At 41.1% G+C, this 15,942-nt stretch overlaps 1 protein-coding gene across 1 annotated transcript; it reads right to left on the reverse strand.

Moving 5' to 3' along the window:
• Positions 1-934: 934 nt before the first annotated feature.
• Positions 935-15,932, reverse strand: lss (lanosterol synthase (2,3-oxidosqualene-lanosterol cyclase)). The gene is made up of 22 exons (XM_082508606.1): positions 15,827-15,932; positions 15,208-15,376; positions 14,909-15,047; positions 13,714-13,822; positions 13,212-13,333; positions 13,028-13,124; positions 12,682-12,817; positions 10,848-10,956; positions 9,885-10,003; positions 8,408-8,505; positions 8,234-8,261; positions 7,806-7,862; positions 6,579-6,650; positions 5,987-6,037; positions 5,692-5,841; positions 5,137-5,233; positions 4,657-4,762; positions 4,230-4,295; positions 2,887-2,967; positions 2,576-2,746; positions 2,368-2,446; positions 935-2,106 (listed from the first exon to the last, which is right to left on the reverse strand). Exons 1-22 carry the CDS (start codon positions 15,838-15,840, stop codon positions 1,987-1,989), a joined length of 2,190 nt encoding a protein of 729 aa, XP_082364732.1. The 5' UTR covers positions 15,841-15,932; the 3' UTR covers positions 935-1,986.
• Between the last annotated feature and the right edge of the window lie 10 nt (positions 15,933-15,942).

Consider the following 15,942-nt stretch of genomic DNA (forward strand, 5'->3'; position numbering starts at 1 on the left):
ACATACTCAAGTCAATACTGTTTTAAAGGTGTTGCATTCATAAGTTCAATCCTAACATTGGCAGTTGGAATTAAAGTGGTTATCACCTCACTAAGTTAATTTAAGTTTTTCCCATGTGTTGACATGATCATATGATTATGATCCCTATGCGTGTCACCATCTCCAGTCAGACACATTGTCAGATGACGATGATGAAATGGTAATTAAAAATGTAGAAAGACCATAAAAATATGACAGTGAAATGCTAAATATTCCCAGGTGAGTAAAGCAAACCATTCATCTCATTATTTGCACATTAAAATAAACATTTTAATTCCAGTTAATTATTTTACCACTGAGGTGATAAAATGGAGCCGGATGTTCTCTCAGCTGCAGACTTGGTGCTGTTTAAGGGTTTGACAGTAAACATTATGTTTAAACTTCAGAATTCAAGCATGCAAATTAGAGGTTGGAGGTTGGCACAGATTGGATGTCCAGTTTCAGGATCGTATATAAATGCTAAAATGATTCAAATTTTAGCGAAAAATCTTATATTTTATGCCCATCAGAGAAACACACACTTGACGCTCCTAATCTCCTCGCAGAGGTCTGAAGCATCTTTCAGAAACAGTAATGCTATTTTAGGAGAATTGATTCAGGAGCCTGGTAAGAAGTGAACCACCTCTGTACATAAAGCCCGGGGTTACCCTGACGTTTCCTGGATAAGCTGAATTCCTGTTACCTGGTTTGGGCTTCAGGTTAGTTTCCAGATTAGAGATCAGCAGGTATGAAATCACCACCTACTCAGATCATCAGAAAATACATCAGTACAGGTGTTAAATACCTCTAATGGAACACAGAGCATACACCAAGAAGCGTGCACAGATCCTGAGGCAGAAACTTGATATATAAAGTTGATAACCATCATCAGAGTGGGTTTTTATCTTTGGCTTTTTTCAGCTGATTAATTATTACACAAAAATTATTTTTGAATTCACCAACTTGGCTTTTAGAGGATTTTGCCCATTGTTATAAATACCTCCAAATATACTTGGTCCGTCCTTTCAGGTAACAAACAAAGGTTAACCTGAAACCTCGTTTGGCACTGATATTATATTTTTACAGAGTTGAAGAAGATGCAGTGAAACCTGCTTTCTTAGCATGTTGTCACGCCTCCGACTCTGAACAAATATCAAGATGGATCACACTGGATTAACCAGTTGTGAAGCTTTGTTATGTTTGTTTCCAAGTGCACTTTTTTTCCCCCAAAAGTGACACTCCCACTAAGCCACCAAGCCACAACACAAGGCTTTTTTTTTTTGTACACTTGACACACAGTTCTTCTAATAAATTAACTCTTTACCACACAAGCTGCTGGACTTCAGCCTAGAAAACATAATGGTAGGATTGGTATCAATAACCTCGGCTATGTGCTGCAGTAGGGGATGCAGGCATTGTTGCAGAAAACAGTTGACTGTGAGCGTAAATAAATGTTAAAACATCATGAGATGTGATGGTGGCAGTGCTTTGTGTTACTGAGTTTTGCTGGGATCATGAAACCCTCCTGACTGCATAGAACCTGTTAATGAAAAATCTCTGTGAGTCTTTCCTCTACTGTTTCTTCCTCATCACCCTCGTCTGCCAATATGTTTTGTGTACTTCAGGAAGAGATGACAAAGCCAAACTCTGTATTTCTTTTTTAATTATTAAGATCAAATAAAGAGTAAACTACAAGTAAAAGGGGATGTAAGGCGACATCGACAGGAGTCTGTTTTGTGTACATGAATGTTTAAGATCAGACTGAGAAAGGATTTTAAGGAGGAGCTCTGGCTGTGTGGACAGGAAGTAATTCAAAGAATGAAACGTGTTCGCAGCTGAAACACATCAATGGTGCATGTTCATTGAGTCATTTCAGGTGTGACTTAAAAACAGAGATTATGTGTTCCAGTAAATGTTGTTTTTCTATTTTTTGTTGGAGACATTGATGTTTTTTGGCATGCAGTCTGTTCAGAGCTTGACCTTCCCGGCCAGTCGTGAGAAGCGGCCGAGGGTCCAGATCGGGAAGACGTTTCTGTATGAGGTGTAGCTGATGGCACAGCTTTTATTGAACACACCTGCAATATTCTCCTGAAAAGGAAGAAGAAAAACAACACATTAACAATCCTGTTGTATTTCACATGGTCATCAATGCAGGGATTAAAGGGACACATGTCCAGTTTTGGAAATATCTGCTGTAGTAACGTCGTCATATAGATGGCACTCGCTGTGTTGGGCCAATAGCACTAAAACAATGCTTTTGAAAAACTAAGCAGCTAAGTCTCTTTACAGAGTGAAGACATTTGTGTTTGATTTTTAGGGTGCGCTGTCCCTTTAAAGGCAGAGAGTCACCTGTGGCCAGTCTCCGTTGGGCAACTGCTTGTCAATCAGCATCTGTACTCCCCTCTCAATGGACTTCCTGTCAGGATGCCTGGTTATGCAGACACACAACATGCATTACATAAACTAAACAACCCGATTAACACAATGCTCACATCACATCTTTATTCTGACTCTTTCTGATTGGTCAGTAGCCCAAAGGTGAGTTGCTCTTTGTTACCTGACAGCCATCAGCCCTAACAGAGCCCAGCAGGTGTTGTGTATCTGAGCGGAGCCACTCTGGATGTAGCGACGCTGCTCACATGACTCAAAGTCCTCCCCCCATCCTCCCTCTGGCATCTGCCGGTCCAGCAGGAACTGACAGGCTTTCTGCACCTCTTCGCACACATGTCTGCTCACAAAGAATGTGATACAAAAAGAAATATGTAGGCTAGAGGTCACAGAAGGTCATTGCTGTTCAGCAAGTTTTGGAGAACAATGGGCGGTTTAAACGTAGGAGAATGTGTATAAAAGTCAGTGATTACATCTTACCCATTCTCGTACACGTGACCCATGCAAGCAAAAGCTTCCAGGCCAAACCACATCCCATACGTGAAGCAGACTCCCCAGGAACTAAGCAATGAGACAGGAATGTAAAAGTCATCTTCACAGTATAGTTGGGGCTTTCCTTGCACACCTTTATATCATTTTACTTCCTGCCTTTGTCTGTTTTAACTTCATGTTCTACTCATCGGTTTCACCTGTTGTTCACAAGCATTAGCTGCACCGTTCTGTCACCTGATCAGCTTTGAAAGTTGGTGTAATAGTTTTTCTTTCACATTTCAATAAGGATTAGCCTGCTGCATTTTTTACAAATGCACTTTAATGCACTTGCACCTGCATGCTACTGATTCATGTTAGTTGTTCATCATCTTGTCTTAGGAATATTAGGAAAGTCTGTGGCATCCGTCTGTCCAGGAGAATAAAGAGTTACATTAGTAACATTTTAGGCCCCTTTTCTATGGAACCAGCTTCCAGTTTGGATTCGGGAGACATGCACCATCTCTACTTCTAAGATTAGGCTTAAAGGTTTCCTTTTTTGCTAAATCATATAGTTAGGGCTGGATCAGGTGACCCTGAATCCTCCGTTGGTTATGCTGCAATAGGTGTAGGCTGCTGGGGGATTCCCATGATGCAATGAATGTTTCTTCTTCAGTTGCCTTACTCAATATGTGTTAGTAGACCTCTCTACATTGAATCATACTTGCTATTAATCTCTGGCTCTTTTCCACAGCATGTCTTTTATCCTGTCTTCCTTCTCTCACCTCAACTGGTCACTGTAGATGCACGCCCCTCCTTAAGCCTGGTTCTGCCAGAGGTTTCTTCCTGTTAAAAGGGAGTTCTTCCTTCCTACTGTCGCCAAAGTGCTTTCTCATAGGGGCTCATACGATTGTAGGGTTTTTCTCTGTATGTATTATTGCAGGGTCTACCTTACAATATAAAGCACCTTGAGGTGTTGTTGTGATTTGGCGCTGTTTAAATAAAATTGTTGTCTTTCAGTGTACTTGGTCATTACTTGATGTGTTTTTAATTTTTTCTGTAACAATAGCACTGAAACTTTTTCTCTTCCAAAGTGTAATTTCTCAGTTCAATGCACGGTTACACCGAATAAATAAATCTCAGGTGATCTAATTCCTTTGTGGTTTTGAAGAACCACATAAATGACTTGAGCTTAGCTGATTTTACTAAACCTGACAAACTTCATGTCTATGTTATTATTTTGTTTTTTTGTTTGTGTTTTTTACAAATTTGTCTCTAATGTTCTGGATTTGGGTGCTCTCATATATAAAATCTACCAAGGAGATCCAGTAATAAATCTCTAATTTTGGCCTCACCCTTCCCAAGATCCATCAGGTCTCTGAACTTTCCTGCAGTACTCCAGCCCCTCTCTCAGAGTCGACCTGAAGAAGACACAGCAAACTCAGAGGATCCTCCTGAACTTAAGCGACAACTGAGAAAACACATATGCTCAAGATATTTTCAGAAAAAGACAGTTTGGTTTTATACTCATTTTATTAGGTCAGCTTTAGTTTAAGCCCTGCTAATACTTTGGACAATTACAGAAGAATCTCACACTGTGGACACATTTGCTCCAATGGGTTTATGAGAGGGAGCAGAAAAGATGGCAGTAAGTGTAGCTAATGTCCAGCCTTTGCTGTCACCTACCCGTCTGTCGAGTCATGTACACAAGGGTTCAGGATTGCAGTGCATGTGTGAAAACAGTTTTAGGAGATAGCATACCTCTAAACAACGTGTTTATACCTTATCTCTTCGGCACGGTGATCAGGGTAGACCTTCTGGAAATGCCTCAGAGCCTGCATAACTGCTGAGGTGCACTCCACATATGTGTAATCAATCATGATGTCGCCTGTTTGTGTATGAACGTAAGAGATAAAAGAAAAAGACAGACAAGGCACAAAATAACAGTGAAAAACAAACATTTCACAACATGTTCTGCATCCTCATTTTCAATGGAAAATAAGGCAGTCTTGGACTTTCTCCCCTTTGCTACTGGAAAGGTCATTGCCACATTTTCAGTACGCAATGGAAACAAAGGTTTCCACTCTCCAAATGTCATGTTTATATTTATTGCCTCCCTTTTTCATATCTACATATTTACAGTTTAAGGGACTCAGACATTCCCAGCAACTGCCGGGAACTCCTCCTCACATGACTCTTTGAAATCAAAGTTTCTTTTAGACAGAGACATTTTTTTCAGTAAGATGTTGGCAACACACTCACCGAAAACCTCAGAGGGGTTGAGCAGCTCCAGGAGTCTCCCTCCTCTCTTAGTTTCATATGTGGCAAATCCACCATCTGTGTTTTTCATGCTCAGCAGCTACAAAAACAGAAACATGGTGAAAAGATGAAGAAGAGGATGACGAGGGGCGGGGTCTTCAGTTCAGTTTGCACTCCAATTGCGTTTAAAATGAAATGGCAGCAAGATTTCACAGGAAGCCTTAGATATTCTCAATTTTTCTCAACACTCCACATTTATTTCAACAACATTTATTTCAGTTAGTGCTGTACATAAAATACGATAGGCATTAGAGGTCAAATGTGCAACATAAGGTAATATTAGAGTGTTAAACCTAGAAAATCAATTAGAAATTACAGTCAAGTTTAAGAGCTGAGTATTTATTTGGTTCATTTAAAATACGAGCAGAAGCCTGCTGCAGCAGACCTGCAGATCTCTGGGATGTGTGGGGCATAAAACACAAACAGGATGTGGAGAGTATGAACTGTAAACAAAAAAAAAAAAGGCTTACTGACTAAGTCCTCCTTTTTTGTACTCACCACGTTGACGGCATCACACAGACGCTCAGAGGGGACGGGCTGCCTGATGGAGGGGTGGAGCTCCTGCAGCAGCATCAGTGACTTCAGGCCTTCTGCAGTGCAGTCGGCCACAATCCAACCACAGTCACGGGTACTGAAGGGGAAACCTCCCTGAAAGAAATGCAGTGCATGCTTTACTTATACACATAAGCTAAATTTAAGACGGTTTATGTTTCGTCAAAGCACATTCGAGTGATTTATTTAACAATGATAAATAAACTGGTTAAAAGCGACTGCAGGGTGATAATATCTGTACCTTATTCATCTGTCTGTAGTACTTCTGATATTGAGGAGGATTCTCCGGGATCTGTAAGAGCGAAAAACTGGTCAGCCATTTAAAATAAACATTTTTTAAAGTGTCAAAATAAAATGATGAAGTCTTGAAACTTGGGGCCATCTTAGAAGCTCATGCAGCATGTATTTGGCCCGTTATCTTAAAACATACAATTACATTTCAATGGTCATCAGGACACAGAAACTGCATGTTTAAATCACCAGTCAAATCGGATTAAAATCACTTAAGTATCTGCAAACGTTTCTCCAAATAAAGTTTAAAAAAAACATTTTTCACTAAAAGGTATTACTTCTATCATCATCATTGCTGTTAGGGAATTCACCCATAGATTATAATTCAGGATTCTTTGATTTCTGGAAGAAAAACTAAAATATACTACTAAAACAATGTGTACTACTTTCTGGTTTCCAACTTTAATGTTTAGGTGAATTATCCCAATCAGAAGCTAGTTTTTCAGATTATTCAGACACCACATAAATATGCAAAGAACACAAAAAAATTTGTTTTCATTATCAAAGCCATTCGGTGGATAAAGTGCATCTCCTTGCTGTACCTGTGTGATAGTGAGAAACTGATGGGCGTCTCGAAGGCATTCAGCTAGTTTTGGGTCGTCCTGAGCTCCTGCCTGAAAAAAACAAAACAAAACTGCAACACACAAAAGTAGTTTTCCTGATGTGTTTTTATGTCAAACACAGCACTAAAACAGCTCGTCAAGGTCGTCTTGATCTCGGACTAAATTACACAGGTAACATTTCTGTTACCAGATAATATTTATTGACAAAGTTGATTGTGACGTCCCGTTTAGGACTATGTGTTGGCTCAGTGTTTGACTAGTTCGACTCTCATCAAATTTTACTCACTGATTTCATATGTGGAGTTTCTCAGGGCCCAATTCTGGGTACACAGCTGTGTCTGAGTACAATAACGTGCATTTTACCTAAATTTAGAAGCAAAAAGTTATCCAGGTCATCCAGGTTATATCTTTAAGACATTGCTGTCTGTTTTCTGTTTTCATGGATAGATAGAGCTGGGTGTCATCTGCATAGCAGTGAAAATGTATGCTGTGCCTTCTAATGATGCTGCCTAAGGGAAGCATGTATAATGTAAACAGAATTGGTCCTAGCACTGAACCCTGTGGAACTCCATAACTAACCTTAGTGTGTGAAGAGGACTCTCCATTTACATTAACAAATTGGAGTCTAGTAGTTAGATATGATAAAAACCACTGCAGTGCAGTACCTGTAATACCTACAGTATGTTCTAATCGCTATAATAGTATATTATGGTCAACAGTATCGAACGCTGCACTGAGGTCTAACAGGACAAGAACAGAGATGAGTCCACTGTCAGAGGCCATAAGAAGATCATTTGTAACCTTCACTAAAGCTGTTTCTGTGCTGTGATGAGCTCTGAAACCTGAGTGAAACTTCAAATAAGCCATTCCTCTGCAGATGATCTGTTAGCTGTTTGACAATTCAAGGATTTGAATTCCATATGAAATTAAGGTTGGAGATTGGCCTATAATTAGCGAAGACAGCTCAGTCAAGGGATGGATGATTAAGTAATGATTTAACTACTGCCAGCTTGAAGGCCTGTGGAACAGAGCTAATTATTAGAGATAGGCTGCTCATATTTAAGATTGAAGCATTAATTAATGGCAGCACTTCTTTAAGCAGTCTTGTCAAATACAGATGGAGGGCTGTTGGAGGGGTTTTACATATGAGCATGAATGTGCTTTGGTTGAAATTACTGTAAGCATTAGAGGTCATCTTTGTCTTACCTCAAGGTAAGCCTGCACAGCAAAGCAGGTGTCCCAGAGCTGAGATCCATTCGTCCCCTGTGTCAGAAAAGAGATTGGATTAATCCCAAAGCAAGAAACAAACAAGTAAACTAAAACAATGTGTTTAGAAGGCAATAAATTTATGTATTCAAGTAGATTTTGGGCTATTCTTTGGATTAATGCACCACCTGAACTTTAGCTGTCGGCAAAACTGATTCTATGGATTCTTCTTTCTACATCGGTGATGCACCATTCTCCTCTATATCTCACACTTAATGACATCTTTCTGCTGTGAGAATAATATGGATTTAATAAAGGCTCAGTAAAGAGTTTCTTCTTTCTTCTTTTGCAAGCTGGAGGTGCAGAGATCCTCAGAAACACACCTTCAAATGTTAAAGAGGTAAAACAAAGACAGAACAAATTCTCACCTGCATTTTCATTCCATCCAGTCCCAACCTGGTACACAGAGAACTTACAGTAAGTTTATCAGTTTTACACCTTTTGTAAATGATTTTTTTCTGTATGTTGCATAGTTGAAGTTGTTCTTGAAGCTGGAGTTTGGTTTGTTTTATTACTGAACTGTTCAAGATCGGCTGACTGACCAGAGGTAGTCCGGGATCCTGGACACGTGCTCCTGAAAGGCTGCAGAGGAGGGACCATCGACATACCAGCGAACCAGCATGTTGATAGTCTTGGAGATCTGAGGAGAACCATCAGCAGATATCTAACTGCACGTTGCTCTTTTTATTTTACACTGTTGGTTCAAAACATACTTAGAAAACAGGAAATACTTTGTATCAATAGGTAACTTCACATCTGAGCAGACAAGTATCACATGTGGAGTTCCCCAAGGTTCCATCTTGGGACCCCTTCTGTTTAACATTTACATGCTCCCACGGGCACAGATTATAAAGAACAACAAAATAAACTATCATAGCTATGCAGATGACATACAAATATATATCACAATGTTACCAGGAGACCAAGGCCCTGTACAGGCTCTTGGTAAATGCATTGAGGAAATTAATGACTGGTTGTGTAACAATTTTCTCCAGCTAAACAAAAACAAAACTTAAGTAATAGTCTTTGGCGCCAAAGAAAAACGATTACAGGTCACCAGAGAACTTCAATCTATACACCTAAAAATCAGAAACCAGGAGAGAAATTTGGGTGTAGTGATGGATGCAGACCTAAACTTACAAAAACACATTAAGACAATAACAAAGTCAGCTTACTATCACCTCAAGAATATTTCAAGGATAAAAGATCTGATGTCTCAACAGGACCTGGAAAAACTAGTCCATGCATTCATCTTTAGTAGGCTTGATTACTGTAACAGCATCTTTACAGGTCTACCTAAAAAAATAAGTCAGACATCTACAGCTCATTCAGAACTGCTCGAGTCCTCACTAAGACCAAAAAAGTGGACCACATCAGTCCAGCTCTGAGGTCTTTACACTGGCTGCCTGTCCGTCAGAGGATAGACTTTAAAGTTCTGATGCTGGTCTATAAACCTCTGAATGGTTTAGGACCAAAATACATCAGTGTCCTCCTGACCCAGTATGAACCTTCCAGATCCCTCAGGTCATCTGGATCCGGTCTTTTATCAGTTCCCAGAGTCAGAAGAACCAGACACGGAGAAGCTGCATTCAGCTTTTATGCTCCTTATATCTGGGACAAACTCCCAGAAAGCCTCAGATCAGCTGAAACACTCAGTTTATTTAAATCCAGGTTGAAGACTCACCTGTTCTCAGCTGCATTTGAATAAAGCACCAAATCCACACTTTTAAGCTTAAATTTCCAAACTTACATTTTAACTACGGTACTGATTTTATCTACTGTTCTGATTTTATATACTGTTTTTTTGTTTGTTTGTTTTTTAACAATTTTAAATCATGCTTTTTATTTGTTTTTGTTTTTAATGTCTCTGTAAAGCACTTTGAATCACCTTGTTGTTGAATTGTGCTATATAAATAACCTTGCCTTGCCTAAATAAGATGATTTAAATAAATTTTGCACCTAGAAACTCAAACTCCACAAATCTGTGTTCTTTGCTTCGAGTATCTGTGTATTAGTTACCGGGCCAATGCTGATGCATTTCGTGTAGCGATCGTCGGCCTCGATGTGATCATACAGCTCTTTGACTGCTTTTCCTCTCAGCGTGGTACTGTGGTGGGCTTCGTATACATTTAACACCACTGCAGGCCAAAAGGAACAAAGTCACAGGGTTAGAGAAGAGAGTGGAGGGGAATACCCACTGAAAACACTTATTACCATCCTCACTGTGTAAAACACCCTCCAGACAAAACTTTTCTATTAAAGTAAATTGTTAAATGTTGTAATTTTTATTCTTACCATCTCTACATTGTTTTAAACTGTGTGATCAAAGACATTCCTTTGTCTCTGACCACTTCTCCAGCCAATTTGGTGCTGGGGGAGGCTGACGTGGGTTTTATTAGGCACATCTTATCTGAAAGATCTGTTTCTTGTGTTGTAAGCTTCCTGCTTTTATGATCGTTTTGGTGAGCAGGAGGACACACAAACGCACCCCCATGACACACACACACACGTTCTTGCACATGCAAAGACATGCATACACGTGCACACACATACACATAGTGCCTTGTCTTTTAGAACCATTGGGGGGTTTTACGGTGGGAGGTGCTTGTGTTGTGATGTGTATTGTAACAGTTTGTCAATAAATAGCTGTGAGGAGAGCTGCTCTTTGAAGGACTTGGTTTGGAGACAGGTGAGGAGCGTTTAGCTCCACAGCCTGGTTCTGACCAAGCCGTCCCTCATTAGCGAGTAAAAGACCGGTTGAAGATGTTCTGTCTTGTTTTCGTTCTCCATGAGGAATAAGTCTCTAAATTAGCGGAGCCTGTGGAAACACAGACTCAGCAGTTTCTCTTTCCTTCATATCTGCTGCTGAAAGCTTTGCTGTTGTGCAAAACATCTGTTAGTCCATTTTTTCTTAGCAGTCATTACAACCCAACTGTTTTAAATGTGCAGCTCTGGAGGCAGGTATTCACAGGTCAGACTTACTGTAAGCGACTGTGAGGAGTGTGCTGTGAGGTGTGTACATGTCACATGCTGCCACGTTGTTCCTCTGCGCCGGCCAGTTTATAAAAGCATAGTCCTGCACGTAAAGCTCCTATAGCACAAAGAACAAGGCCCATGTTATTGATATACATACAGACTACAGAGGAAGAGAACAATTAAAGGCAAAACACAGGCACAGGAACACACTCTATTCACATAATTCTCCTAGACTCCAACCTCAGCCTAAAAAATAAGAACAAGGAAGAGACAGACAGACAGGTAGATATAAAAAAAAAAGGAAGAAAACAAACATAAAAAGCGAGAGCGAAACTAAAATAAGAAAAGGAAAGAAGGACTGAGAGGCAGGGCTCTAGAGTGCGACCAATTTGGTCGCAAATGCAACCAAATTTTTCAGTGATGCGACTAAAAATAAATAAATAAATAAATCTTTGGTCACACCAGTGCGACCAACTGTTTGGGTAACAAAAAAAAATCTCGTGTGGTCAACAACAGACACACGTTATGCCCCTATCGTGGACTAAACCAATCAGAGACAGTCAGGGGCGGGACCTCTCTGATCGGCCGTGGTCCAGTTGAAAGTGCAGGTGGAAGAGGGAGGTGAGTAGCTTGAATAAAGCGATATCGACTCATTAAATCCTGAATTGACTTTTAAATATAACTGTGTTTTGCCAGAAACGCCAAATTCTCAGATTAAAGCTCACAAAACTATTTCAACAACCACCAAACAGCAAATGAGAGCAGGTACACGGATTCCACACAAAGACGTAAACACGGAGCGGACCCGACGCATCAGAATCAGCTTTGTCTTTCTCGGCTTTCTCACCCGACGGCCCGTAGACGGACACGCCGTCGGAGCTCAGCGATTCTGATGCGTCTGGTCTGCTCTGTGTTTACATCTTTTTGCGCTGATTCTGAGCTGCAGGTTTAGTCTCTCTCCAACCAAAATTCACCGAGCCAGCAGCAAAAGAAGCATCAAACTGCGCTTCACATTTGATAAACATCGTCATGAATTCCCTCTGAGTTTTGCTGGTTTGCTTCCACCACAATAAAAAAAATCACACTTCCTGCACAGCTCTCTCTCTCTCTCTCTCTCTCTTTACTTCAAGAACAGTTTCCCGTCTCAAATCTCTGTTTTCTGCATTATTCATTCGCTTATTACCCAACAGTCTACCATTGTTTACAGCAAAGTCTTTTTCTTTTTTTCACTTAAAGGACCTCGGACAAGAAAGCCTAATTTCTGCTGTTCAATACTGAAGAAATTAAAACTTTTTAAAATTATGCAAAATTACAGAATATTGCAGAATATTTTTTAAGGTTATCTGCTATAAAAAGCCAGGCCAGAAAAATCTCCTTCATGTTTTTCTGTTTTATTCTCAGTTACTTTCACACAAAGGCATCTGCTGTGATGTTCACAATTCTGATGAAGTCTCATATGTATCAGTACTGATAAATGATCAGAATTATAATATTTCTGACTGTCTGAGGATTAATTGAATCAACCTAGAAAACCTTTTAAAACACAGGCCTACCTGTACAGCAGGTAACTCCACAGATGCTCACAGTCATTCTCTATTTTTACTAACGCTGATATATTTACTAATATTATCATTATTTTAATTATCATTAATGGCAAAGAGGATCAGGTTTAATTACAGTAACAGCAGGAATGTTTTTGTGCTAAACTTTAAGAGGATGTCATGTCCACATGACATCACCAGGTAAGCCACAGCTGGGATGCAAAGCACAACACTGAATACGTTTGGCCGTACTGTGTTGGAGCATGGCGCCCCCATGTGGAACACGGTGGACTCCACACCTGTCTGAGGCTGAGAACCAGGGGATCTTCGTCTGCGGCCAGTCTGACGGCATAACAGTAACTCATCGGGAGGTAGACCTGCCGACAGTGACACCACAGGGTGGAGGGGTGGGCCGGCATCCAGGTGGGGAAGAGCCTGGAAGAGACAGAAACACGTCAGGAATCCTGGAACATTTATATTTGAGGGAAAATGATCAGTCTGACTTCCATTCTACTTAGAAAAACCACAAGTCAGGGTCAGAGTCATGACCAACAACGCCGCAGAGGGTTAAACTCTTGTTTCATGTAACACACCTGTGAGAGGCCACAGAGCTGCACACGAGTCTGGAAATCATCTCCCACTCACCACATCTCAGGCAGGAGCGTGTTCATTCCCTCCCAGCTGTAGACGTTCAAAATGGCCAACCAGAATTTACCCCACGAGGGAATCCCAACTGCTCCACCTGTACCAGATAAACACAGAGCGCTATGGTACACTGCAGCTGAAAACATGACACCATGGAGAAAAACGCACACTGAACATGACAGACCTTTGCTGTGCAGGTTGTTCCTGGCACGAACCATGTCTGGATCATCGGGATCCACTCCCAGGATCCGAAGTGAGGTGTAACTCAGCGCTGTGCCAAAGACGGTGGACTTGTCTTCAACATGTCTGCAGAAGTGACACACACATGCTCACTGCTGCTGTGATCAGCGCTTGAGAAGTTGACTTTGGAAACGTGCTGTCCTGGGATCATTTTAGAGCAGTTTAGCAGCACTAAACTTGCCTCTCTGTTATATGTGCTGTTAAATGTGTTTGATGTCTTTCTACTTCTCCTGCCATCGTGTTTTGTGTTAGTCTTTGTGTCTCAGTGCTTCTTATTTGTTTGTTTGTCTCTGTATTTGGTTCTTATTTAAATCTGGTAAGAGTTTTGATGTAATAACAGGTTGGAATCCAAGTTATTACTGATATCGGTTCCACATGAGTGATAAGGTTGGTATGGTGATATGAACATTAAAAGAATATTAAAAAAAAAAACCCTGTTGACTTACAGACCCCAGCCTCCATCAGGGAGCTGGACTGAGCGCAGGTACCTCACCATCTCCTTCTTCCAAGCCTCAGGCAGAGAGATCTTAGCGACATGGCAGGTGATCAGGAGACCTGTGGAAGCACCCGAACAGAGACATGAAATCCCTCACACCCTGTTTTATTTATATAGCATCAATTCACAACAACAGCCACCTCAAGCAGTTTTATATTTTAAATTGAAGACCCTAATACAGAGAAAACACCAACAATCAAAACAAAGGACAAACTCCATTTGAACAGGTAACCTGCAGAACCAGTCTCAGGGAGGGACAGTTATCTGTGTGAACGAGGAGGGAGATGGACAAAAGACAAACTATGGCACAGAGAGCCAGCGTTAATAATTGCTAAAGATTCAGTGTTATAGTGGTGCATAAAGAGGTGAAGAAGAAACACTCAGTGCATATAGGAATCCCCCAGCAGCTTGGGACTATTGCAGCGTAACTAAGGATGGATTCAGGGTTAGCTGATCCAGCCTGAAGCATAAGCTTTATCATAAAGGAAAGTTTAAGCCTAATCTTAAATCTGAAAAGCAGAGTGGCTGTCTGTCTCCTGAATCCACAGAAGAGGGGCCTGAAAGCTGAAGGCTCTGCCTCCCATTCTACTCTTAACATCCCAGGAACCACAAGTGAGCCTGCAGTCTGAGAGCTATGAGGTTTTTAAGATAAGATGGGTCCTGACTGTTCAGGGCCTTGTATGTAAGGAGCAGGATTTTAAACTAAATTCTGAATATAAGAGGGAGTCAATGGAGAGAAACCAATACAAGTGATGCTCTCTCTTTCTAGTCCCTGTCAGTACTCCTGCTGATTCATTCTGCATCACCGTCACTGATGGTGCAAAGGTTAAAACTGTTGCCACACACACAGACACACACACACACACACACACACACACACACACACACACACACAAAAATAAATAAATGGTGGGTTCAAACCTTCCTGGGTTTCACAGTTAGTCTGCCATAAATACATTAATGTGTACTGAATTTGCACCTTTATTTTTCTACCATTACATTCACAACTGGAGGTTGAAGACAAGACTCTGTTCCCTGTAAAGGCAGTGCTTTACAGGGAACATCTCCAATGATGCAATGAGAAACTTCACTTTATTTTGCACGGTCACTACAGACATCAGGATAAGGAGGATGACTAGACTCACCTGGCAACAGGAAGAGAGGCCCTCCATAGTCTCCTGCCCAGTGACCGTCCTCGGCCTGCAATTGACTGTAGAAGTGCATGCCTTTCACTGCGGCGTCCACAGCAGTGTGGGCGGCTGGAGAGTCGGACACGAACTTACTCTGTGGAGAGAATCAGTGATCTTACTACCCACCGTGGTCATCCACAAAGTTTAAAGATACTCAAGTTTACTGTGTCGCTCTGAGAAATCCAGTTTCCAGTAAGAGCCAAACAGTCAACTCAAAAGCTGTAAAAGATGGGAAACAACTGAGAGGAGCCCACCGTGTCCAAGCCGAGTGAATGGGCCTCCAGCATGCTCTGCTCTCTGTCTGCGGTCTCCTGATCTTCCAGGTACCGCCACGTCTGCCGGCCCTCCACATTGGTCAGCCTCCAGCGGCTTAGGTCTGTGGCTGGCTCCGTCTTATACGGCCCCCCTCGCCTCCGCAGGTGCCTGGCAGAAAGAGTATTTGAAGAAGGAAACACTTCTGTAGATTGCCTTTTACAGATGTGACTGAAGTGCAGACTTCCAGCTTGATTTCAAGAGATTTAACAAAATATTGTTTCATTTTTATAAATTAGAGCAATTTTACATACAGACCCCATTTTCAAATGCTCAAAGGTTATTAAACACTTGACTGTCAACCTGTTTCATGAGCAGGTAAGACCTGGCTCCGACCTCTCGCATCCCATCCCCAAATTTTAGCTTTCTAAAAAGTCTTTATAATTCCTGAGCTCATTAACAAGTACATTTCACTAATGTTTTCTTAAACATTTCTTAGAGTTACGACAAAAACGTGCACTATGAATGATTTATTTATTATTATCGTCCTATTTATTCAGGTAAAATTCTCACTGAAATTAAAATCTCATAGTTGTTAAATGAAAGAAGCCAAAAACTCACGTTCCCTCAGTCATAGCTGCTGTCAGATCAGTCAAACCCTCCGCTAAAATACGTGAATGAATCTCATCTCAAGAGCTCCCGAAGCTCCGCCCCTTCCAGTGTTTCCACGGGAACTG

The sequence above is a fragment of the Aulonocara stuartgranti genome (genome assembly GCF_965226115.1).
Source record: "Aulonocara stuartgranti genome assembly, chromosome: 16".
Lineage (NCBI taxonomy): Eukaryota > Metazoa > Chordata > Actinopteri > Cichliformes > Cichlidae > Aulonocara > Aulonocara stuartgranti.

Excerpts from the sequence above, each read along its gene's own strand:
- lss (XM_082508606.1), bottom strand. Across the intron at positions 7,863-8,233 it reads TGGATGGAATGAAAATGCAG|GGGACGAATGGATCTCAGCT; the intron begins GTGAGAATTTGT and ends TTTCTGACACAG. Across the intron at positions 4,763-5,136 it reads CAACCCCTCTGAGGTTTTCG|GCGACATCATGATTGATTAC; the intron begins GTGAGTGTGTTG and ends ATACACAAACAG.